Source organism: Antedon bifida, chromosome 11, assembly GCF_963402885.1.
Source record: "Antedon bifida chromosome 11, ecAntBifi1.1, whole genome shotgun sequence".
Classification (NCBI taxonomy): Eukaryota; Metazoa; Echinodermata; class Crinoidea; order Comatulida; family Antedonidae; genus Antedon; species Antedon bifida.
This window is the reverse complement of record NC_136236.1, coordinates 4,984,300-5,010,862: the sequence shown is the minus strand read 5'-3', so window position 1 is coordinate 5,010,862 and position 26,563 is coordinate 4,984,300. Positions and strand designations below refer to the sequence as shown.

At 33.4% G+C, this 26,563-nt stretch overlaps 2 protein-coding genes across 5 annotated transcripts in view; both read left to right on the top strand.

Moving 5' to 3' along the window:
* Nucleotides 1-26,563, top strand: part of LOC144856363 (uncharacterized) — a 116,044-nt gene that overhangs the window by 87,081 nt on the left and 2,400 nt on the right. For 2 of the 4 annotated variants that reach the window (XM_078714355.1, XM_078714356.1), the window contains 10 exons: nt 19,988-20,108; nt 22,432-22,686; nt 23,410-23,541; nt 24,208-24,306; nt 24,811-24,885; nt 25,183-25,224; nt 25,313-25,456; nt 25,617-25,661; nt 25,825-25,863; nt 26,304-26,483. In XM_078714355.1, coding sequence (XP_078570481.1) covers nt 19,988-20,108; nt 22,432-22,686; nt 23,410-23,541; nt 24,208-24,306; nt 24,811-24,885; nt 25,183-25,224; nt 25,313-25,456; nt 25,617-25,661; nt 25,825-25,863; nt 26,304-26,483 — 1,132 coding nt within the window. Of the gene's footprint in view, nt 1-15,318; nt 15,439-19,987; nt 20,109-22,431; nt 22,687-23,409; nt 23,542-24,207; nt 24,307-24,810; nt 24,886-25,182; nt 25,225-25,312; nt 25,457-25,616; nt 25,662-25,824; nt 25,864-26,303; nt 26,484-26,563 lie in introns of those variants that run through there. The other 2 variants (XM_078714353.1, XM_078714354.1) reach the window with 2 other exon arrangements.
* Nucleotides 173-13,314, top strand: LOC144855871 (tumor suppressor candidate 2-like). Its single transcript, XM_078713823.1, has 3 exons — nt 173-526; nt 9,501-9,621; nt 10,859-13,314. Exons 1-3 carry the CDS (start codon nt 333-335, stop codon nt 10,925-10,927), a joined length of 384 nt encoding a protein of 127 aa, XP_078569949.1. The 5' UTR covers nt 173-332; the 3' UTR covers nt 10,928-13,314.

Sequence of the window (26,563 nt, the reverse complement as noted above, 5' to 3'; positions counted from 1 at the left end):
ATTGATTATAAGCGCGCTCCCCTGAGTTATCAATTAAAAAAAATAAATATTAAATAGTAGACCTACCTCACACTGGCATCAGTTACGTAATAGTAATACATAAAGTAAAATTCATCCCTCTATAGTTGTATGTTGTTTGAGTTTAGGGATTAATCAATAATGTGCACAACAAGCAAACCAATATGGCGGCTGGCTCGCGGAAAGGAAGAGTATCACTCATCGCTTAATTTATGAACTCATTAAGTAATTATCTTGTTATATAAAGTTATTTTTAGACGAATGACAGAAATACGGAAACGAGATAATAAGACTAATATATTTGGTTGACGTTCATGGGAGGCTGGGTTTCTGTTGTATGTATAACGATGTGGAAAACGTTCATCTCTGGTCCAGCCCGCTGGCTGAAGAGGAAAACACTTCGCAGCAATGGCAATGGAGATGAGTCGCCTCCGCCCGGCAAAGATAAACGCAACAATAAATCGCTAGCTCGTGCAAAGGCTGCCCCGTGGGTGAGAAAACGGAGAAGGTTAGTTTGTCAAAATTATTGTATTTAATGTATGCCAACATTTAAAAATGTATGAACAATCTTTGAATAATATTTATCACAATTTACTTTATTTATTTACATAATTAACACTCTATAGACTAGTAGGCCTAGTTCGGGGCCTAGCTAGGCTAGGCCTCTCTATTATTTTATAGGCTAGAGAATAGATTGTTCTAGAAACTAGACTAGACTAGCCTATCTCTAGGCTGCTCTAGTTAGCATAGCTAGTATATAGGGACTTGCCTAGATAGAAGCTTAATATTTTCACCTACACATCATAGGCCTAGTAGGCTAGTGCCTTTCTTTTATTAAATAATAATTAATATTAATTTTATTTATTTATTTTACAGTTATTTTTATTTTAAAAAAAATAATTGGACATACAAAATTTGTAGACATTTTCACATTGTTTTTGTTTTGAGATCCCCTTTTGTTTGCAATCTATACCTCAACTCTCAAATTTTTACTGACGTCATCGCTGTTCATCGTTTCTCTTTTGTGTCTAATTCTTGCATTTAATTAATGATATTTCAAATCATGTTCATTCACAGCAACGTCATGTTAAGAAGATTTATGCACCATAATAGTCATTAGTTAATAATGAATGTCCTTAAACTTGCTAGAATATATTTCTTTGATGTTGTATTTGGGTGGAAGTTGGCAATGTCCATTATAATATCCTACTGATATTAATTTTAAGTAGCGGTAGCCTGTTCACTATTACTTCTAAAATTGTAAAATACATTTATAATGCATTGTTTATTAATAAAAATGTCAATTCTAATTACTTTTTGAATTAATTACGTTACTGAAGTGTGTACCCAATTCTATTATGATGTCATGTCAGAGATGAGTTGAAAAATAGATTTAACCTTGCCTTGTGGTTGTTTTAGAATGGAATATGTTTTATTAACCTCTGTCTAAATACTATCACTCTTTATTTATGTGTCAAAACAAATTTGATGTGCCCCTATATGGACATGATGATGTCATATCACTACCATATTTGGGAATACCACTACCATATTTGGGCACATCACACTTTTTCTTTCAAAACTAGTTTGATAGTGTAGACAGAGCTTTAGGCATTGCCATTAAGATTTGGATGGCGCTTGACAACAAATTCCACAGGAATTGTTTCATGTCTTAGTAAGTGATTCCCAAAGATGGGATATCACCTAAGGAGCAAAAGTTTTGCCTTTACTTTTGTGAGTCAATTAAACAAAGTCCCAAACTTAAATTTCATGGTAGCTAATACCCCCAGTAGATACTGTACTATAAAGATGCTTTTTGGATGTTTATTTTAAAAATAAACTTATGTCACATTTTGACAAGGAGCATCCTGTGTGCCCTCTGTACAAATTATCATCAGTTCTCCTTCAGATGTGATACTGTATGATATCAGACTTTCATAGAAAAGGGGAAATTATTATAATAATCAGTTCTAATTATCAGTATTATTAGTGCACTTTTAATTTTGTTGGTAGGTTTTATGGCGACAGATCAGAACAGTATTTTTAATTGATATTCTGGGTTACGGTCAAGCATCAAATGTCAATGGCCTACAGTTAGATAACCATCTGGGCTGATGTGATTGTGAGAAAACATTGAACGTAGCCCTACTATACAGTACATCCCCTACTACTGTCTGTTAATAAAAAAAAATGGATAAATACAGTAGGTTCTAGTAGTAATGAAAATACAAATACAACGTTAATGTCAAAATTTTAATCTGGAGGGATTGTATTATTTAAACGTTATTAGGTTTAGTGACATTTAGAACAAAAATTATCTTCTTAAAAGTTAACACATTATATTTATTAATACTGTGTAGTGCTGTATGTGCAGCAATTTTTATTTAATTATAGATCTTTATTAAATAGAGTATGTTATTATTGTATTGTATTGTAAGTATGAGGGGTAACTGGCTCATTTTAATTACAGCAAAATTTATTTTGCTAAAGCTACACATGTAACCCTGCCCAGCATTTGTCCTCATTGTATTGATATTAGTATTATGCTTCAAGTCGAATAAATAAAAAAAAATGAATCTACTAGTGCTACTAAACCTACCTTGTTTTTAAAAGTTGTAATTAACCAATAGGGTTATATCATACACACTAATAACTATTATATTTCCCTGTGGAGAGATAACAGAGTTGTACACGCCTCCAATATATGCATTCCCTATATGAAAGTAACATGAACGGCATTGTTATTAATATTACTATACTGTAGATTGCACGCACATTGTCTGCTGCTCCATTAACAGATCTATCTTCGTCTTAATAACCAGTGAACCGGAACAAACGTGGCTCTATACCACCAACAAGCAAGACATTGATTTTTTATAATCAAATAAGTGTTGCAGTGATTGTATTACACGAATGCGAAAGGTTACATCTGTTAACAATGTATGTACATTTGTTGTGTCACCAGTGGATGATAACTTAACTCCTTGCAAAAATAAAACTGGTACAGTAGCTTACTGTACCTCTGAAAACCTGAAACTCTCCCAAAACTGGAAACTCCCAAAACCGGAAAAAAACTCTCACAAAACCGGAAATAAAACTCCCAAAACCAGAAACTCTCCCAAAACTGGAAAGTCTCCCAAAACCTGAAAAAACGCTCCCAAAACCGGAAAAAAAAACGCTCCCAAAAGCGGAAAGTCTCCTAAAAGCAGAAAGTCTCCCAGAACCGGAAAATCTCCAAAAACTGGAAACTCTCCCAAAACCGGAAACTCTCAAAAACGGAAACTCTCCTTAAACCGGAAACTCTCCTCTGCTTTAATTTCTTTTTCATTCAGTTGGTTAATAAACTCCACAATGCTTTCAGTGAGATGGAACAAATGTTTATTGATGTTTGTAGCGACATCAAATATTAGTTCAGAGTCATGTCAAGGAGTAATCCACTCGTGTATATGTGTGTACCTAATCAACTTTAGATAGTCACTCTACCGTTATGTGTATGATACAATGTTTAGTAGGCTATGTGTACAAGCAAGTGTATATTGTCATGTCAGCTTGAACATCATTCTCGTGCCCAGTAACGCATTTGAAGATAACATTCCCTCCACTCCATCTCTCCCAGTTTCTTGCTTGATAGTTACTCTACCGTTACAGATGATACAATGTTTAATACGCGTGACTGGTAAGCCTACATAAGGTAAAACTACAAGCATGTGTACCATGTAGATTGTCATGTCAGCTTGAACATCATTCTCGTGCCCAGTAACGCATAAAGGATAACATTCCCTCCACTCCATCTCTCCCAGTTTCTTGCTTGATAGTTACTCTACCGTTACAGATGATACAATGTTTAATACGCGTGACTCGTAAGCCTACATAAAAGGTAAAACTACAAGCATGTGTACCATGTAGATTGTCATGTCAGCTTGAACATCATTCTCGTGCCCAGTAACGCATAAAGGATAACATTCCCTCCACTCCATCTCTCCCAGTTTCTTGCTTGATAGTTACTCTTTCGTTATAGATGATACAATGTTTAATACGCGTGACTCGTAAGCCTACATAAAAGGTAAAACTACAAGCATGTGTACCATGTAGATTGTCATGTCAGCTTGAACATCATTCTCGTGCCCAGTAACGCATAAAGGATAACATTCCCTCCACTCCATCTCTCCCAGTTTCTTGCTTGATAGTTACTCTTTCGTTATAGATGATACAATGTTTAATACGCGTGACTCGTAAGCCTACATAAAAGGTAAAACTACAAGCATGTGTACCATGTAGATTGTCATGTCAGCTTGAACATCATTCTCGTGCCCAGTAACGCATAAAGGATAACATTCCCTCCACTCCATCTCTCCCAGTTTCTTGCTTGATAGTTACTCTTTCGTTATAGATGATACAATGTTTAATACGCGTGACTCGTAAGCCTACATAAAAGGTAAAACTACAAGCATGTGTACCATGTAGATTGTCATGTCAGCTTGAACATCATTCTCGTGCCCAGTAACGCATAAAGGATAACATTCCCTCCACTCCATCTCTCCCAGTTTCTTGCTTGATAGTTACTCTACCGTTATAGATGATACAATGTTTAATACGCGTGACTCGTAAGCCTACATAAAAGGTAAAACTACAAGCATGTGTACCATGTAGATTGTCATGTCAGCTTGAACATCATTCTCGTGCCCAGTAACGCATAAAGGATAACATTCCCTCCACTCCATCTCTCCCAGTTTCTTGCTTGATAGTTACTCTTTCGTTATAGATGATACAATGTTTAATACGCGTGACTCGTAAGCCTACATAAAAGGTAAAACTACAAGCATGTGTACCATGTAGATTGTCATGTCAGCTTGAACATCATTCTCGTGCCCAGTAACGCATAAAGGATAACATTCCCTCCACTCCATCTCTCCCAGTTTCTTGCTTGATAGTTACTCTACCGTTATAGATGATACAATGTTTAATACGCGTGACTCGTAAGCCTACATAAAAGGTAAAACTACAAGCATGTGTACCATGTAGATTGTCATGTCAGCTTGAACATCATTCTTGTGCCCAGTAACGCATAAAGGATAACATTCCCTCCACTCCATCTCTCCCAGTTTCTTGCTTGATAGTTACTCTACCGTTATAGATGATACAATGTTTAATACGCGTGACTCGTAAGCCTACATAAAAGGTAAAACTACAAGCATGTGTACCATGTAGATTGTCATGTCAGCTTGAACATCATTCTCGTGCCCAGTAACGCATAAAGGATAACATTCCCTCCACTCCATCTCTCCCAGTTTCTTGCTTGATAGTTACTCTTTCGTTATAGATGATACAATGTTTAATACGCGTGACTCGTAAGCCTACATAAAAGGTAAAACTACAAGCATGTGTACCATGTAGATTGTCATGTCAGCTTGAACATCATTCTCGTGCCCAGTAACGCATAAAGGATAACATTCCCTCCACTCCATCTCTCCCAGTTTCTTGCTTGATAGTTACTCTACCGTTATAGATGATACAATGTTTAATACGCGTGACTCGTAAGCCTACATAAAAGGTAAAACTACAAGCATGTGTACCATGTAGATTGTCATGTCAGCTTGAACATCATTCTCGTGCCCAGTAACGCATAAAGGATAACATTCCCTCCACTCCATCTCTCCCAGTTTCTTGCTTGATAGTTACTCTTTCGTTATAGATGATACAATGTTTAATACGCGTGACTCGTAAGCCTACATAAAAGGTAAAACTACAAGCATGTGTACCATGTAGATTGTCATGTCAGCTTGAACATCATTCTCGTGCCCAGTAACGCATAAAGGATAACATTCCCTCCACTCCATCTCTCCCAGTTTCTTGCTTGATAGTTACTCTACCGTTATAGATGAGACAATGTTTAATACGCGTGACTCGTAAGCCTACATAAAAGGTAAAACTACAAGCATGTGTACCATGTAGATTGTCATGTCAGCTTGAACATCATTCTCGTGCCCAGTAACGCATAAAGGATAACATTCCCTCCACTCCATCTCTCCCAGTTTCTTGCTTGATAGTTACTCTACCGTTATAGATGATACAATGTTTAATACGCGTGACTCGTAAGCCTACATAAAAGGTAAAACTACAAGCATGTGTACCATGTAGATTGTCATGTCAGCTTGAACATCATTCTCGTGCCCAGTAACGCATTTGAAGATAACATTCTCTCCACTCCATCTCTCCCAGTTTCTTGCTTGATAGTTACTCTACCGTTATAGATGATACAATGTTTAATACGCGTGACTCGTAAGCCTACATAAAAGGTAAAACTACAAGCATGTGTACCATGTAGATTGTCATGTCAGCTTGAACATCATTCTCGTGCCCAGTAACGCATTTGAAGATAACATTCTCTCCACTCCATCTCTCCCAGTTTCTTGCTTGATAGTTACTCTACCGTTATGGATGATACAATGTTTAATAACTCGTGACTGGTAAGCCTACATAATGTACTGCAAGCATGTGTACCATGTAGAGTGTCATGTCAGCTTGAACATCATTCTCGTGCCCAGTAACGCATACGGATCTTCTATCCAACTCTCTCGGTTTCTTGTTCTTGTTTCCACCTCCACCCGGTTTCCTGGTCAATTGGTCATCTCTCCAGTCCAAGTCATCTTAGGTCTGTCTTTCTTTTTCTTGCCATGTCAGCGCAATTCTACTGTTGTCGTTTGCTAGTTTTCTTAGCACATGTCCGAGCCATTTCCATCTCATCAGTGTGATTTCACACTCACAGCTGATGTTCATTAAAATGACTTTTGTTGTGTACTTTACATTATTCTCCCATCCACTTGATTTATTAACTTACAGTATCAAACTTTTGAATTTGTTATTTTCTCTTTTTTTTTTAGGTCAGAATTTTATTTGTTTCTGGTTTTCTTAAATTTCTGTTATTGTTTTCATTTTTGTTTTTCAGTAATGGACTACAGTAAATTATGTGACATTTGGGAATTTTTTCATATTTCGATACTTGATAAAAACATGTTTCTAATAACCATTATGAGCAGACAGTTCTAATTATCTTCCCACTAAAACTTATTGGAATGTATTTGTGTTTATGTTTTTGGATTGTAATTTCGGCAAAATAGGATGAATGAAAAAGGGAAACAGAATACAATAATCTTTAACTTTCAACACATATTCAAAATTAGAGTAATTTCTTTCAAATTCAAAACACTAGAGATTGTTTATTGTTCAGGCTATATTTTCTATATTTTCAGAAATATTAACATTTGCTTACTTAATGTAACCACTGTAGGCAATCAAATACCACTTGAGGTTCGAGTATAATAAACAGTAATTTTTTCTGATCAAATTTATTTAAACTAATACTCTTTTACTTTACTTTAAAGATGTATTGTCCCCCAAAAACATGAAAAGAAAAGATTGATTTCGAAAGATTTTGAATAGGCAATTTTTTGCAGTTTTAATGTTTATCACTTCCGTAGAAAAAAAATAAAAGTAATGTTTTCACTTATAAAGAGACAAAATAAATTGTTAAATTCAACCAAAAACATATTGACTTCCATTCAATTTGGCTTTTTTTTAACGTTTTTTTCAGGTAAATAAGTTTTTTTCCTATCCAATTTTTGATCAAAGTGAATAACTATTATGTGACATTAAAATGGCATATTCAACAAAAACATTTTAGAAAATTATTTTTTCAGGGAGACAATATATCTTTAAACCTTGCAAAATATGAAATGTTAGTTATTAATATTAAGGAAAATTATTCTGTTGGCTCAAACACTACTGCTGTTTATTGTTAATGTATCTTTAACCCTGACATAGATCTACAGCATTTTATGGGCAATGATAGTTCAATATTCACAATTATCATATTAATTGTAAAGTAATTCTTAGCAGTTGTGAATTTCAATTATTTTTGTGCAGTTATTTTTCGAAATTGAACATTTATTAGACCTTGTAAAGTTGATGCCATAAATCAAGCTGCTAAACATATTCAGAATTAGCGAGAAATCTATCGCTTATCTACTCTTTCCATTATTCATTCAATTTTGTATCGATGTGTTTTGATTTTGTGTCTCTCTTATTGCATATTTTCAAAGGGTAACACTAGAATTATAATTGTAATTAAAATATACAAAATTAACTGACCACCTTGATATTATGCAAATAATGAATGTTTATGAGTTGGATAGTGAAAATATTTCATGAGTTGAAAAAATTGACTGCTCTATTTTTAACAATGTTCAAGCCGAGTTGAAAATAGAGCAGTTATCAATTAATTAAATATTCTTTCCATTCAACGAATACAAAACATTAATTGACATATTCAACTTATCCATGGTAAATCATTGACGAATGCTAGGCCTAAAAGCTACAGTAGGCCATTAAAAAAGGCAGTGCTCCAACTTTAGACATGGAGTAGATTATTTATATAGACGGCGCGCATCAGAAGTTGATTTTCGAAAAAAATTTTAAAATGTTTACAAAAAGCTGAACATGCATTAGAGCTGTTCATTATCACCATTAGATATCACTTTTCCATGAGATAGGGCGAATTCCAAATAACACATGATGCGTAATTAACCAATTAAATTGCATGAATACAATCAGGTGTGTTATAATGGGTGACGATAATACTTTGTATTTTTATCGAAATAAATTTTTACGAATTGAAATGAAGGAAAATGGGAAAAGCAAAAGGTTTTTATTTAAATTAATAAGGAGAAGGAGGAGAGAAACAAAATTACAAAAGTTGGCAAATGTCAGCTATGATAGAAATCTAGTGATATTAATAGCTGTAGTACTGTAGTACCCTAGAGGAATAAGTACTGTGGAGATCTACATAATATCAAGGACAATATAATATGATAAGCAGGATGCTATTAGCAAATTAAATGAAATGATTCAACAAAAAAATATGAATATTATGTAAATAAAAACATGATGTTGTAGCATGATAGTAAGTCTACAGTACCACCAACCATTATGCAATACAAAAGCCCCTTATTTAGAACACATTAGTCAGGGGATAACTCTTATGAGGAGACACTTGCCCATGAAATTAGGGAGAATATGTTTTGACGCTAATAATTAGCTTATGGGCAAAACAAATGTGATGTGCCCATGGACATGATGATGTCATAGCACTACCATATTTGGATATATCATTACCATGTTTGGGCACATCACACTTTTTTGTCAACTTAGTTTGATAGTGTAGACAGAGCTTTACTGTAGGCTGCTATTTACTGTCCCAGTGTATTTAATATTTGGATATTTTATATCTCACTGAAAGGAATAAAATAAATAATATTTATTTATATTTTGTCTTGTCCTTAGTTCAATGTGTTAAGCCTACACAATTAAAATGACAAAAAATGTGATGCCCATATATGGACATGATGATCTCATACCACTACCATATTTGGGTATATCATTATCATATTTGGGTATATCATTACCATATTTTGTTTTGTCCTTAGTTCAATGTGTTACGATGAAGACGGGCACGTTGCTCATGAATTTTACGTGGAAGATTCCGACAAACACAACGGCAGAAGGAAAGTTGGTATGAAGCGTATTCTAGCAAACATAAAGCCTTTGGTAAGTAACGCGATAAAAAGTTTAATTTTTTTTAAATTGTTGTTTTCGGTATTATTATAGAGCCTGTTCTTTGGACATCCCTATTCACACCATGTGAAAGCATGTAGCGCTGTGTGTTGGATGGTGAACTACTGATTAACTGAAATCTAATATCAATTGTTTATATTTCTATGAATAGCCACATCCCTGGACGCCTACAATACAGCATAGTTTAATTTAAAATTAAAATGAGTTTCTCAGTAGAAAATCTTCTATCTTTACACACATGGGGTCTTGTTTCATCATTGTCTCATCAATTAAAAAAAAATGAGTTTCTCAATAGAGTTCACAGTAGCAATAGAAATCAGCACACTGCATACACAGAGGTCTAGCTGTAATTTATCTTTACCTGCATGGGGTCTTGTTTCATCATTGTCTCAGCAATTTTCATAAAAAATGAGTTTCTCAATAGAGTTCACTTTAGCAATAGAAAATCAGCACACTGCATACACAGTGGTCTAGCTGTAATTTATCTTTACCTGCATGGGGTCTTGTTTCATCATTGTCTCAGCCATTTTCATAAAAAATGAGTTTCTCAATAGAGTTCACAGTAGCAATAGAAAATCAGTACACTGCATACACAGTGGTCTAACTGTAATGTATCTTTATACCCACATAGGGTCTTGGTTCATCATTGTCTCATCCATTTTGAGTTTCTCAATCTTCACAGTAGCAATAGAAAATCAGGACACTGCATACACAGTGGTCTAGCTGTAATATCTTTACCGGCATGGGGTCTTGTTTCATCATTGTCTCATTCATTTTGAGTTTCTCAATCTTCACAGTAGCAATAGAAAATCAGGACACTGCATACACAGTGGTCTAGCTGTAATTTATCTTTACCCGCATGGGGTCTTGTTTCATCATTGTCTCATTCATTTTCAAAGTTTATGTTTTAATTATGTTTATGTTTCACCTGTCTAGAGCATTACTGTAATGTCAGTTATTAATGCACTCTACTCCATAGAGAGAGATTATATTGGATCCACTGAGGTTACATGTCAACCTACTGCATTATTTTTTATTGTGTACATTTCAATCTGACATTCTTAATGATTTCTTCATAACAGGAGATTACATTGGATCCACTGAGGTTACATATTAACACATTTTATCCAGTGAGCTTACACATCAACATATGTGTTTTTAATTTAATACATTTCAGTCTGATATTCTTTACTGCTCTTTTTCTCTACAGGGAGAGATTGCATTGGATCCACCGAGGTTACATGTGGATATGCCGTTTGTTCTGTGTGAGGTCACATGATATTGGCTGATATGAAAGTTATCTTTTGATGGTCAAAGTTTTGCTGAAGGGACTTATTTAAAAATGGCTAAATGCCATAGAATCAAAGAAATAAATTGATATTATATATGTATATATCTCTGTACATAAGAACTTAAAGCTCATTTTTATGTACTGTACACACCAGTTCAGCTGTATTTTTTTCACTTTTTTCATCCCATACTGTAATAGAATGACGCACCAAAATCAAATGTTTACACTTTAGTGTCAATCCACTACTTTACCTCTTAGCAGCAAGAACTGATAAACATAACTGCTTTTTTACGCACCCTAGGAAGGTATCATCTTACCAAATTTACTACACATCCCTACCAGGTGGTATCACTTGCGCCTATCAGTAAATATTAAAAGCTCTTCAGACCATACCAATATTTCCCACCCCTGCCCCTGTTTTATAAAAGTGCCTACCTATCTTGCCCAATTACCAGGAGGACTTTGACAGGCATGTTGATAATATGAGGCTCCTCTCTTTTTCTACCCAGCCAGTAATGTTAGGATCTGTCAAGATATACCAAGATAACCCATCCTATATCTAATGTCATGTTCTATTATGCTATTAAAAAAAAAGTCCCACCCTTTTCTATTGCTTATTTGTTAGTCTATATTAGTATTTTTTTTCAATACCAGTAACAATTTTGGCTCATGGGTTGCTGGGTAGTTGTTTTCTATTCCCAGGGTTGCTGGTTCCTATTCCCAGGGTTGCTGGTTCCTATTCCCAGGGTGGTTGTTTCCTATTCCCAGGGTGGTTGTTTCCTATTCCCAGGGTTGCTGGTTCCTATTCCCAGGGTTGCTGGTTCCTATTCCCAGGGTTGCTGGTTCCTATTCCCAGGGTTGCTGGTCCCTATTCCCAGGGTTGCTGGTTCCTTTTCCCAGGGTTGCTGGTTCCTATTCCCAGGGTGGTTGTTTCTTATTCCCAGGGTTGTTGTTTCCTTTTCCCAGGGCTGTTAAATTACCTGCACAGAAAATGGAAACACTGCATGGATAGTACAGATTTTGATTTACTATATTCTTTATGGAATTGAGCAATTTATTTAATATACAAGCCTCAGTGTTGTCAAAACCTTCTAATCTCTGAGAAAACAATAGACTCATCACAACCATGTAATAACAATTTGGGTTAATCAGTGCTTGGTTTCAACAATGTTGTCTTATTTCGTCGATAAGAAGAGTCACCAATGAATCATGGAAGACAGTAACGTTGGAGAATATTGTGTAAATTGTCGTTTTAAATATAATGTGCAGGTTTATGCCTTTTGTGCACAAACATTTTGAGAACTTTGCAGTATTGTATCATAATCTTCAAAATTACTGTATTATGCCTTGTCTTGTTTATTACTGTGTTTTTAGAGCATTAAATGATTTTATTATTAATTATAACTAATTATTAATATTGTTTTGTTACGATTTTTGTATATGTTATGCAGTACGATACACCAGTGTGGTTAAAATCTTGAGATGTACATACAATTTTTACGTTTAGGGAAAAAGATATATTTAGAAGTTTTTATTTCTAGAAAACTATGAACAGTACTGTAGTTTTGTTTGTACTTAGTAGGATATTTATTTCACATTTTGGCTTTTTCAATTCACTGTAAAGCAAACTAGTTTGACAAAGTGTGATGTGTGCCCAAATATGATAATAATATGCTCAAATATGGAAGTGGTATGACATCATCATGTCCATATAGGGACACATCACATTTTTTTGTCACGTGACGTTTCATAGTGTAGACAGAGCTCTCACAAAATGAGCGTCACCGCAAATGCGCCTATACACAATTCTTTGCCGATCAAGAGGGACATTTTGGAAATTATCGATATGTTTCTATATTAGATATTATATCGTTTGAAAATTCCATGTGCTCCTGTGCTTGTCTGCTAAAAAATGTTGACGTCTGTGTACAGATTTTATTTTAAATGCAACTAACCCGTCCACGTTTTTTTTTCTAGACCTCTGAGGCAGAAATTATAATTCATTTATTCGAAGGTTAGCGCTTCAGGTTTTTTTTTGTCAGTAAAGCTTAGTTCCGAGGACGCAACGAAAGGACGTAAGCGCAACGCCAGCGAGTCGCCTGTGATTTGTTAAATAACGTGCGTTCGACTTATGTTCTTGCGTTGCGTCTAGAAGTGGATACGAAGTTTTAGGGGTTTTCATTTTGCGCGCGAGTACGACATTTGATTTGTTTAAACCTTCTGCTTGTTTTCTTGTAAAGTATTGTAAAATAAAATTGTCATAATCGCGATGGTGAAGTTAATATACTATCGTGATGGAAATTAGTCGGCAATTGTATTATTTACATGTTCAATATAAATGTTATTATTTAAAAATAAATGTGACTTAACGATTACGCCGAACGTGTTGAATTTGTGTGATTGTCATAATCATTGTAGGCGATAGTCAATAAATAATCAGTAGCTATACTGGTGCTTCATAGAATGGATCCGATTGAGAGATAATAACAAAAATCCGTGTAAAGTGATGTAGATTTGAGAAGGTTCATGCATGATAATAAAAAAAAACCGTCGGTGGTATCCAGTGAGGGCGCTAGGATTCCTCCTTTTGATTGTCAAAATGAAATAAACTAATTCATTGACTACAGTTGAACCACTCCTTCAGGACACCATTTAAGGACACTACAGATAATATATAATTTTTTTATAACACTGAACCCCTATTAGATATCCTTTAAAATATTTATATTAACTGTACTTATAATTAAAGATGTATTGTACCCAAAAAAACAAAACATTTAAAAGGACTTTGAATAGGTTTTAATAATATTACTTATTTACTTATAAAAAGACAACATAAATGGTTAAATATTCAACCAAAAACACATTGACTTTGGTCAATTTGACTATTTTTTTAGTTCATTTTTTAGTTTTTAAAAGGTAGATAATTTTGATTTCGATCCGATTTTTAGTGAGTGAAGTGAAGTGAATAACTATTATATGACATTACAATGGCATCATCAACAAAAACATTTTTTTTTCAGGGGGACAATATATCAATAATTATTTTTAGCAAGGTGGTTCTGTTTATCAATGTTATCCATGACCGTACATTTAAAGGTACTTTAGGATTTGGGTGGGTCGAAACATTCATATTTGGATTTAATAAAAAAAAAAAGGTTCCGCCCGGGCCCGACAACGACGTTTGCTACTTAAAGTAGCAAGTAAACTGAAATTGCATTTTCTCGAGAACTACTTGTCCAAAAAATGTTTGTACAAGAGGCAAGAGTTATAAATAGTCATTTGTGTACAGGTTTTTAGATATAAGTAGTTTTTAAAAACCGAATTCTTTTCAAATTCACCCGTTTGTTTTTGGCGTTGCTGTTCAATTGTTAGTAAACTGAAACTATTGTTAGTTGAAAGGGCTGAAGTTACATAACCATTACACCAAATTCGCATAGGCCTACACATGGTTGTAGTGAAATTAGCCTAATCACCCATTAAGACACAACAATTAAAAAAAAAAATTTCCGGTGAAATCTATGTAGGAGAATTTTACAATAGGCGGAGGTATGCACTTTCAGAGTTTGTCGTTCTAGTTTCATAAATGAATGATATTTCGTGTCATTCGATATTTTCATGAACTTATGCGGTCGGTCTCAATGAATTATTGTGTATAAAATGCAAACTCAGAGGAAGTAACTCAAATACATTAAATTCGATGTAATATTTCCTAGTAAAATGTTACTCCACAGCCGAATCCCAGCCGGATTATACTGGCCAGGCCATGTAAATAATCTTGGTTCGTTGAACGCGACGCAAAAGTGAGTGGACAAATCACAAACGACAGATTTGATGATCCGTCGCGTCGTGATTGGTCAAATTATTGCCGGTGCGCTTGCGTGTTACGCCCACGTTTTAGGGTAAAGTAAATTGCGGTCCGTGTTTTTTTTTGGTTTTTTTTTGTGACAAATTCGCCTTAAATAACTGGTTCCAACTTTGACGCAACGCAACGACGTATGCGCAATGAATGTGAGTTGGTCAATCGCAAGCGACAACGATGATCACATACGTCGTCATATAAGTGGTGCTGTGCCGGCGGCCCGGTGAATAGCGCTTCCTCTTCATTGTATGGTGATACGGCCTACATAAAAACAAATATTTCATTTCCACAAACATTTGAAACAAAGAAAGACCTATGACACAGCGGTGAACAAGGGTTATGTTGTGGAGGCGTCCATGATCGTATGATCTGTGGTCAGCTCTGCCGCATAAAAAATACGGTAGTACATTAATCAAAGAAACTTCCTTTACATAGAGGGAGACGTAACTCTGTGACGTCATGTCACAGTTATTCTTTTTTATAACTGTGACATGACGAATGATCTGTGTCCTGACTAGCATAGGCTGTTAACATAATAGAACCGTGTGTGATGTATTTTTCCAATTTCACTATTCTTGTTCTAATATCTTGGATTCTTCAATCTTCACTAATTTTAGCGAGTCCAGTTCAATCTAAGGTAGGTAAGGTTCATAAATAAAGTTTAATTAAGTTATTATGTTCTTTTACAATATGAAGGTGAGGAGAATTTAATGAAGGAGCCTTTTAAGTTAATGACGTAGAAAATTCCTGAAGTGTTAAAGCTCCGAGTATAAAATTCGATTGTTTATTATAAAACATAAATGTAGCACAACGTTGCTATATACCTCAAGTATTTTTCGCCAACGGTGAAGCAGAACGGGAATATTGAAATAAGCCTCCCTTTAAGAAAGTGGTACACGACTTTTCATAATGTTATTAAGAAGTAATTTTAAATATCATGCGTTGACACCTAACAACGCAACAATGTCACAGTTATTATTAATGATCTGTGTCCTGACTAACAACGCAACAATGGTTTTCAGTCGGCGTATATGCTCTTTCGAAATAACAAGTATATTTCAGTGTAAGACTAGGTTAAACAGATACTAAATGAATGTATTAGTCTATTTCACTTTTTATGGCATAAACCTGATCTATTAGATGTATAATAGTGATGTATAGTAGAGGGACAGACATCTACACCAACTGCACTACCACAGTTACGATGCACAAACCAAGCGAGAAAATCCACATAAAGAAGGGTGTCCGACAAGGCGATACAATTTCACCTAAACTGTTTACAGCTTGTTTGGAAGGCATATTTCGCTCACTGGAATGGGAGGATAAAGGAGTGAATATCAATGGAGAAAAATTTAATCATTTGAGGTTTGCAGATGACATTGTTGTCCTGGGAGAGCAAATCAGTGAAGTGGAGGATATGCTTAAAGACCTTGCAAATGCCAGCAAATGCTGTGGATTGAAAATGAATATGAAGAAAACAAAAGTTATGGCAAATTCCATGGTACCTCATGGTTCTGTGACTGTTAATGGCAATAAAATTGATGAAGTAAATGAATATATCTATCTGGGGCAGAGATTTAGCCTGAGAGAAAAGAATCAAGAACAGGAGATAAAGAGGAGAATCAGATTGGGCTGGTGCCAATATGGTAAACTGAGCAACATCATGAGAGGGGAAATACCGTTAAGCCTAAAAAGAAAGGTCTTTAATCAATGCGTGTTACCAACCATGACATATGGAGCTGCGACCTGGGCACTGTCAAATAAAATGGAAAAGAAAATAGCAGCAGCACAGCACAACATGGAAAGAAATATGCTCGGAATCACATATAAAGACAGAAAAACAAATGAATGGGTGAGAAAACAAACACAAGTTCAAGACATTATAAGAACTATCAAATTAAGTAAGTGGAAGTGGGCTGGACATATCAGTAGGAGAAGAGACAATAGATGGACTTCGCTAATGACATCATGGAGACCGATGGATGGGAGTAGAAATAAAGGAAGACAAAGAGTGAGATGGCGAGATGAAATAGACAAGTATTGGGGTACAGTGCAGTGGCAGGGAGCAGCTAGAGATCGTGCACTGTGGCAGAAACATGCTGAGGCTTTCGTCCAGCAGTGGACTGACAACGGCTGATGATGATGATGATGATAGTAGAGGGTGTGAGAAATCCTTTTTTCCTTTCGTGGGAATCACCCCACCCACCTTTATTGTAATTTATTCTCATTTTCAATTATGAACGTATTCAATTACTATCGATTTATAATATTCATAAAATGTCATTCTTAAAACGATATAGTTACATATTTGGCATAAACATAATTAGACTCTATACAGATGAAGCTATAGTCCTAATAGAAGAACCGTTGATAAAATAATTCTATATATATTTTATATTTAAAATTGTATTGTACAATTAATAATATTTTATATATTAAAACAGTTTTATGAAATAAAATCAATGTAAGGTGGTCTAAAATGCTAGTTTTTACATTTTCCATTTTTTGTCCGCTTTCATAAAATTGCATCCGTATTCATTTGTAATTAAGGATTTCAATTCAAATGTAAACAAATTCCATATCACTTTGTGTTTTTCCGTATTTTCTAATTTTTCCAGAAAGCATTATTTATAATCATGTGTTCGAGAAATTCTTAATTTATAATGGTGTCAATCAGATTGTTATGGTTTCCATACAAATCAGCGCCATCTTCCATTCCTAGAAACCGTACAGTACTTATTGCTCGAAAAATTCACCCTCACTAGTATTTTACTTGTGTAGATCTATTACAATTGCTATCGTGTGTTGAAAGTTTACATGGCTATCTGTTCCTGCTTGTTATTTTTTGAAAACGTACTTACTCTATTTGAACTACACTTTTAGCCATAATAATGTGTTGTTTTGTAAACTATAGTAATCAATAATATAATAATGTCTACAGTCTACATCCAATAAATCCCAAAACATAATCCACATGTATTTTAAGAGGCACTATATGTCAACAAATAATTATTAGTCCTCTCTCCATGACGGTTGTCACATAATGCTTTGCATTATTTTTTATTGTATTTATATGTTTCATATGGACAGTTTGTCTGAAATAAAGTTGAATTGAATTGAATTGAATTGAATTTACCTGCCAATTGTTTATAATAATTGATTTAACAACATTTTTAAGTCTAGTATTTATTTATTTACCATATGTCTTAATATATTTCATAATATAGGCGCTTCACATCATACAGATGACCAAACAAATTGTAGTAGAAAAATACAAGATTACAAAAAACAACTCTGTCTTCAATTAAAAAGTATAACTGCATTTCATTAATACAAATCTATTATTTCATTTGTATCGTAAAATAAGGTTATGACATTTTTTGTAAAATCCATGGATGATTTTTAGAACTCGCTAGGAAGTAATTCACCAATGACACAGTTAATGTTAAAAACGGCTGACAAACCAAGAACAGTGCAATGCTCTCATCACAGGATACGTTTCAACTATAATTTACCACAATGTATCATAATCGGTGGTCTGTGGGCTAGACCACTGTATGTTACCTTTTTTAAATATTAAAACTTAATCATGTTCAACGTTTTGTATCAAATTATTATTACATAATTATATTGTTGGTCAAAGGTCATAATTGATAAATTATAGTAATATTTTTTTATAGATAACTAAACTAAACTATATAAATTAATAAATAAGGCAAAATACTGAAAAAAAAATGACAATGCAGTGGCTGGATCTCAATGGAGAAAAAAAAAGAAGCGAAAAGCTAAATCAAAACGATAAAGTAAAACAGCCAGAAAATTGAGCAAAGCTTTCGGGCAACATTAGCCCTTCATCAGTGCAAGTGAAGGTACTTGGACAAAGACAGATAGATATATATCAGGCAAGCGCTGACTGAGTGGACAGGATTAAACGAAATAAAGAGGCACAGGCTGGTGAATAGAGGGTGGAGATAGTATGGGTAGAAAACAAAGAAGATAGCTTGGTAGATATAAACAATTTTGGAATGAAACTAAAAAACAGATTATGGTGGTTAATATTGAAACTTAAATTAGGTCTGGGAGTATGTTCCTAACGTTAAGTCCAAAGGGTTTTGTGGTTTTAAGTAGTATTTCCCTTCCCAGTGGTTTTCTTTGTCTTTGCGAGTTTGTCGCTCCATTTGACACTGTTGTCTAAATGTATTATTTATTCAACCATATTTCAAGAGGGTGACCCAGCCAGCGGAAGCTGATTTTAAGGGGCCCTCAACAATACGACATAAAACATAATAGGTAAAAAATATATTACAATAGTTAAAATTGAATAATGAATAAATATAAAAATGTAAAAAGAAAGGCAAAAAAGAAAAAAGGTCAAGAAGATAGAAATTTAAAAAGTGTCATTATTAAGCATAAAATTCTTTAATTTACTTTTAAAATTTAAAAAGGTATTGCAATTTCTAATAGAACGAGTTAAAATATGTAAGTCCTTTATAATTAAAAGAATGTTTAAAAAGTTCACACTGAGGTCTAGGAACAACGAGATCACCCCTGGAAAGTTGCCGGGTAGCCATTCTTCCATCCAGTAATTATGGCTAAACTATATAGAGATAAATCTGATCCAGGACTTCCTTGGTTAGCGACGTTTCATGCCCTATCCAGTCCAGTGGATTATATTTATCTATTTCTAAACTTACTACTACCTGGATGAATGACATATACATATCCATAAACTAAACTATAGTAGGCCTACTAATGCTGTGTTTGTGTGATTGACAGTAAATTAGGTCTTCGTCAATCAATAATAACAAGGGTGTACATGAGCTTAGTTGTTTCTGCTGCGAAATAAATTAATGAATGAATATACTACGTGTGAGTAAATTCACCCTCATCAGAAACAGGATACATTTTCTATTAACGGGTTAAATGGCAGCAAGAAACGGAAACACCCAATCGAACGCCTTATAACTTGTAGGCCTACGATTTAATAAATCTTCATTTGCAAAATAAACTTTTATATATTACGTAAGCGCGCTACTTGACCTTGCTCAACGGTGAGAGTGGGAAAGGAGAAAAAAGAAAATAAACACTTCACAACTTCTTAGAAAGAAAAAAAGGTCACTATTATCTATAAAATATTCATGTTTAATGACTTGTTTTCTTTGTCATTTCTTTTTTTTTATCTATAGGCGAAAAGATCAACAGAAGAAGAAATCTGCGCAGGTGTTTTTTGCGATCCTGGGGAGGAGTGCTGCCCGTATAAAAACGACAAAGTGCGTTGTCCAACAGCGTGTTCTGAGTGTGCAGGAGGTAATTATAATTAAAGAATATTATATCCTGTGAATACAAAAAACATTAATGATTGATGGTAGGCTAATCTGTAAATAATACAGCCCTTCCTCAGTCAACAAATCGAGAAATTATCGAAATGTAGGTTGCCTCCTGAATCTGGTGTAATTCACGCTGACGGGTGTTTAATAATTATAATATTCTCATTCTCTTCGCTGCCTTGCTTAAAAAATAGATACATTATTCACGAGACAAATATATTATGGCCATTGTTATGACAAAAACCCGGCCTCTGACAGGATTTTGAACCCGGAACCTAGGATCGGTAGCCAAGCATGCCTAGTTACCAAAGCATCTCCAGTTACCTGGTGGTAGCGTTTTAAATCATTAGGCCAACGTGCATGACGCTCGTTCAGCATTTGCGAAAATCAGCGAGGTGGTAAAGCCGAAGGCTAGAGGGCGTACTCCAGACTGAAAAGTGATTCCAACAGGAGGGGAATCAACAAGATGGCGGCCGTAAATGTGTTCAAAAACATTATTTAATATAAAAAATAATAATCTAATATAATACATTAAGAACACATACTTTTCAACACATATTCTTGTCAAAGCACAGTGAAGTTTTTATAAAATTAATTATATTGTTAATCGCAATAAATGAATAATTTTTTGGTAATCTAGCATTTTTTGTATACGAGGATCATATAGAATGCGTTCGCGTTTATACGCTTAACACGCTGCGTTGCGTATCGTTCTCACGCAGATAGGCTCAACACAGGCGTACAGCGTAGGGCATATCTGATTGGTCGATTGCAGCCGCCATCTTGTTGGTTCCTCCTCCATGGAGAATCACTTTTTGAACTGCTATAACATTGTTCTTTGTGATCTAGCCTTCTGCTATATAAAATCATTGGCGAATATGCGGTTATATTGATTATTGTTGCAGCGGTTTGTTCTGTTTGTTTCTTTATTAAATTTTCCACACACATCAAATAATACAGTTGTACATTCTAATAAAACATAATTATAAATTAGATTAAAAGAAACATGTGTTTGGATGGAGGTCAACTAAGTTAAACGTTAAGGCTGACCCCATTTCAAACATTATTATACATACATTATTAATATTATATACAAATATGTGATAAATAAAGATAAAAAAGAAGTAGAGAAAAAGATAAGTTTAAAAAAATAAATAAATAAGTAAACAGAGTAGTATTCAAATAGGCCTATGGGATAAAAAGCAAATATGGAAATATGTAAAATCATGGCACATATTATATACAATATAATGGAAATGTAATCGATACATTATTTGAGATAAAAGGAAATACATAGGCAAAAACAAATCAGATTGTACATATGTCAGGCATTTACTCACCCTATGTACAGACCAGAGATTTCTTGATGTTATATTTAAAATTAGCAATGGATGGTTTGTTTTTTAATTCAATCGAAAGAGAATTCAAAAGTTTGGGACCAGTATATAAAACAGAATTACGTCTAAGGTTTGTTGTAAAAGCTTCGGTTACATAATTATCTCTGCATGTCTATGCTTGTCATATGATTTAACTAATAATGAAAAAATGAGATGGAATAATTAAATTGTGAATACGATACATGAACAGAGCCGTTTGGAGTTTATTAATATCGTAGATGTTCAAAACATTAAACTTAAAGAATAAAGGTTTGGTATGAGATTGAAATGATGAGCCATCACACATTCTCAAGGCTCTCTTTTGTAATTTGAACAGATGATCAATATGTGATGATTCAAGGCTTGTCCAAGGGCATAATGTTTCAAATTTAACAATAATTACGGCCCAAATTAAATTGCAATATGAAATATACGGTATTACGATACTAAGGTATTATATAGGGTTATGAGTATATTAGAAGGAAGTATGTATTTTAGTTTATTCATAATGCCAATATTTAGCGAAATTATATTACTAATTATATGAAGGTGAGGTTTCCATGTTAACTTTTCATCTATAGTGATACCAAGGAATTTAGTTTAGTTAACAAGTGATATATTAAAATTATCAATAAAAATATGATCCTTAATAGAAGCTTTAAACTTTATATATAAACAGAACATAATTTGTTGTTTGAATATTAAGAAAAGCTTGTTTAATTTGAACCAATTTGCAACTTTAATAAATTCAACATTAATAATTGTAAATAATTGTCTCTTTATTTCTATGTGAGTAAAATACATTTGTGTCATCATAAAATTTAAAAGTTTGGATGTGTTAGGTATGTCGTTGACATAAATGAAAAACAATAATGGTCCCAGTATAGACCCTTGGCATTAACACATCTAATTAAATTAACTCAACAGATGAACAGTTCTCTTCTGGTTACGATGGAGTAAAGTGTAAAAGTTGTACAAAATGTCAAGAGAATGGCATGGTCCAAGTTGAAGAGTGTACGCCCGGAAAAGACGCAGTTTGTGAATGTCCACATGGCAAATATAAAACTAATGATGATACGTGCCAACCATGTGGTGACATCTGTGAAGGAGAGGAGTGTCAAACATGTAACATAACTACAGCAACATCAACACCAACAACTTCGGAAAAGTCCACAACGCCTGGTAAGTTTCAAATTAAGAAATTAATTGTCAAGTTGGTAATCATTAATTTCTAATATTTTGTTTCCCAAATATCAGCCATATCTCAAATATAATTTAAGGAATCCACGCACAATTCATGTTCCATTTACCAAACTTACTAAGATTCAATTATTTATAAGTGTTGCTGGTCCTAAACTATGGGAATGAGCTTAATGCAAACTTATTTATATATAGAAATATTCTATTTTTTAAAAAGCATGTTAAAGGTCACATTTTATCTAAGTATAATTAATATCATTGGGTTTATAGTTTTTGCGCAAACAATTCGTTTTATTAAATCTTCTTTTATTCATTCGCTGAATACGTCATACTTTTGAACATCAAATTATTATTATTTTATATTGTATCCGTCCCTGGGTCATTTTGAGACAAGTTCATTGAATTTCTAATTATGATCAAGACCGATAAGAACATTTTATTGTATCTAAATGTATTTTTTAACTTGAATTATTATTTATATTGTTGTTATTATTGACAAATATTATTTTTTGTTTCCATTATCTTATCTTCAAATTATTATTATTCTGTTTATTATTGGTCAAATAAACGTTACCCAACAAAAATAACCAAAATAGCATTTCCCAAGAACGTTTAAACATCATTATCTTATTCAATCATTATATATTATCACTGTATAATTTTGGTTTTATTGTTTTATTTCTATTTCTATGTTTGCTTTCACAGCTGGTACCACTGGACTATCAACAGCAAGTCAAACGTTAATGATAACATCCACATCTGTACCAAACATCGATAAACAAAAGGAAGGTTCTTCATGGAAGAGTATATACCTTCTGCCGATAATTGGCGCTCCATGTAAGGCAAACCCTTTAACAAATTGTTTCTCTGTCGATTTGTTGGCCATACAGTCATACAAGTTCAAGTTCAAAATCGTTTATTGCAATCAATTAATTGTAACTGGATATTCATTTTCGACAAGTTATTAAAAAGATTAAAACATTAAGATAAACAAGTTACACCAAAACAGTTTTATAAATTAATACATGTTTGAGTCAATACACAGAAATCAATGAAATGTTTAAAACATTGGTAAACAAGGCCAACAGCCATAAGTCGCGTGCTAAAACGCATAGTGATACCAGACCGACCGACCGACATAGTGAACTATAGAGTCGCGTCCACGCGACTAAAAATTAGTAAAAACATTTTATAAAATGTATACATTTTTGGCCAAACCATTGAGATAGAAGAAGCGAGCATATTATTATTATATATTTGAGAGAAAGTGTGTATAAAAAATGTTATATGTATATTAATTTTTTTATAATTTATTTATATATATATATATAACTATTTATATTTCAATGTTTAGGGGCTGAACTTTATTAGTTTTTACTATCTTTTTCTGTGAATGTGAACTTTCTACATCACAGGTCTAAACTAAGAACAGTCAGTTGGAAAATTGGAAAAGGTATTACAACAGTATTTTTTAATGTATTGAATTTTGCTTTATATTTTAAGTGTTTGTCATCTTAGTTATTGGCTGTTTGATTTTGTGTTGTTGGACGAAGGAGTCTCATGACTTTTGGGCGGATCATTTTCCATGTTGCTGTAAAAAATGTAAGATTTAAAAAAGAAATATTTATGAAATATGATATTTTATTTCAATTTATTATCAGGTATCTTTTAATCCTATTTTATTTTTATTATTTTATTAAAACATATTTAGGCAGGATAACATAATTCAGAAAAGAAAAGATCACAACATTTTTGTTTTTTCAATATGGTCCTGCAATGAAACAACTTTAAAAAAAACACAAGAAAAATAGAAAAAAAATATAACAATCAGTGAATATAGAACGTTAAATGATTTGAGTTAGTTATACAGAGAACTAAAGTTATTAAGTATTTCAAATAAACGTCTAGGCCCCTACATGATAACATCTTCGACAGTCTTCCTTTCGTCGACCAATACATATTCACAATCGTTGCTGCAATAGACATTTTTGAGAACATCAATTCAAAATCATTAGAGAAAAACATTTATACTGTCATCTGTAGTTTGTCTGTGTGTTTTAATAGAACCAAACAGTTGTATATTAATTATCAATATTTTGACTTTAGGCCAAAACCCCGAAAGTGAAGATGGAAATAAGGGTAATAAAAGACCTGCCAACTCAGTGCTTAGCAATCTATCAGGTAAATGTAAAACAATATCCTTTTTTAGTACCATTATCTGTTTATTGAAGTTTAACAAACCATTTTAACATAACACAAACTGACCATGGCATTTCCTCTGTGTAATGTAACAAGGCCATATACATGTCTGCAGTCGCGTGCTCAAGTTAGTATTTGCTGACCAACCGACCGACCGACATAGTGAGCTGTAGAGTCGCGTTGTACGCGACTAAAAATATGCATTGGTAGTAACATAATGCTTTTATATAATATGATTCTTTTTTACACAGCTTAAATATTTGGTAATTTCTTTTACAGGTTGTTGCATATTTGTACATGCAAATGACGCATCAATGAATGGTAAAATAAGTATTTTTAAAATTAACTTTAAAAAGTTGTATAATGATTAAAATGTAATCTGTTGAATTTCGAATTCTCTTACATTTAGCAAATGGTGATTCCGAACAACAATCTCTTGTAAATCCTAATGTCAAAAAGCAGGATGATGACAAATCAGTGAATTTAGCTGTAAAACAGGAGTCCGCAGAAGGTCCCATTGGCTGTTCTGATGATCTTACTGTCTCCTATAAACGTAATATAATTTTTATAATATGAATACTGAATTTATATTAATCAATTTTCCCATTTAAAATAGCTAAACATTAATTGAAATTATATATTTACAGTAAATCAAATCTTTAACAAACATTAAATATTTAACCAACTTATTATTTTTATTATTATACGTTTAGGTGAAGATGAAAGAGCCCAAATGGGTCAAAATCCATCCAACGCAGGTAAAACAGTTTGATTTTTAAAATAAAGTAAACAGGTTCAATAGGCCTATATATATACATATATATTTATATATATATTATTGGCGAGTTTGTGCTCGCTGTTGGATGTGTATGAAAAAAAAAATATTATTGAAATCAAAATGATTTTCTTTTTCAATATCAGATCAATCTATTCAAGATGAGAATGACAAGCCTGTAGCAAGTAAGTTGATATTATCTTGAATTTTTATTTGCAATCGATTTTCATATTTCTTATTTTATTTTAAACCAGAAGCAACTTGTACAAATTCGACTACAGGAAATTTTACACAACACATCAACAGTAAAAATATTTTTAAAAAGCGAAATAACAAACCTTGATCACAAGGAAAGAAAAGTGTTCTTATTTCCACCGTGACTACAAAAACTGAACAATTGCACACAAAAAAAGAGTTTTTCTCTAAAAGTCATAAAAATTACACATAAGTTATTTCTTTAAGATAACAAATACATATTTATTTTTTAAACTAAAAAACTAAACTGACATCTGAATTATATTATATTGAGTAAACGTTTATCAAGTTTATTATTGATTGGTTTATAAGTAGATAAGTTTAGTATGAATTTGTTTGTTTTTTGTATGAAATGTTATTACTGTTTTAGGGACTGAGATTCCTGAGCAAAAGGTACTTAGGAATCCTAATGGAAGATCCATACAACACACTAATGGACGTTCAAGTAAGGGTGTGAGAAAGGTTATGAGACGGCGTTCCTCCACTTCCAGCCTTCCTGATGTTCCTGAAGGCACTCCACTATCAGACGATCTGCCTGAATGGTGTAAACGTAAGAATTCAAACATTTAAAACATTTAATATTTGGATATTTGGACATTGTATTTATAAGAATAATAGTGTGGTTTTGGC

Coding starts and splice junctions, on each gene's coding strand:
- LOC144855871 (XM_078713823.1), top strand. CDS start 333: ATGGGAGGCTGGGTTTCTGTTGTATGTATAACGATGTGGAAAACGTTC. Junction 527..9,500: donor TGGGTGAGAAAACGGAGAAG/GTTAGTTTGTCA, acceptor TTTTGTCCTTAG/TTCAATGTGTTACGATGAAG. Junction 9,622..10,858: donor TAGCAAACATAAAGCCTTTG/GTAAGTAACGCG, acceptor TTTTCTCTACAG/GGAGAGATTGCATTGGATCC.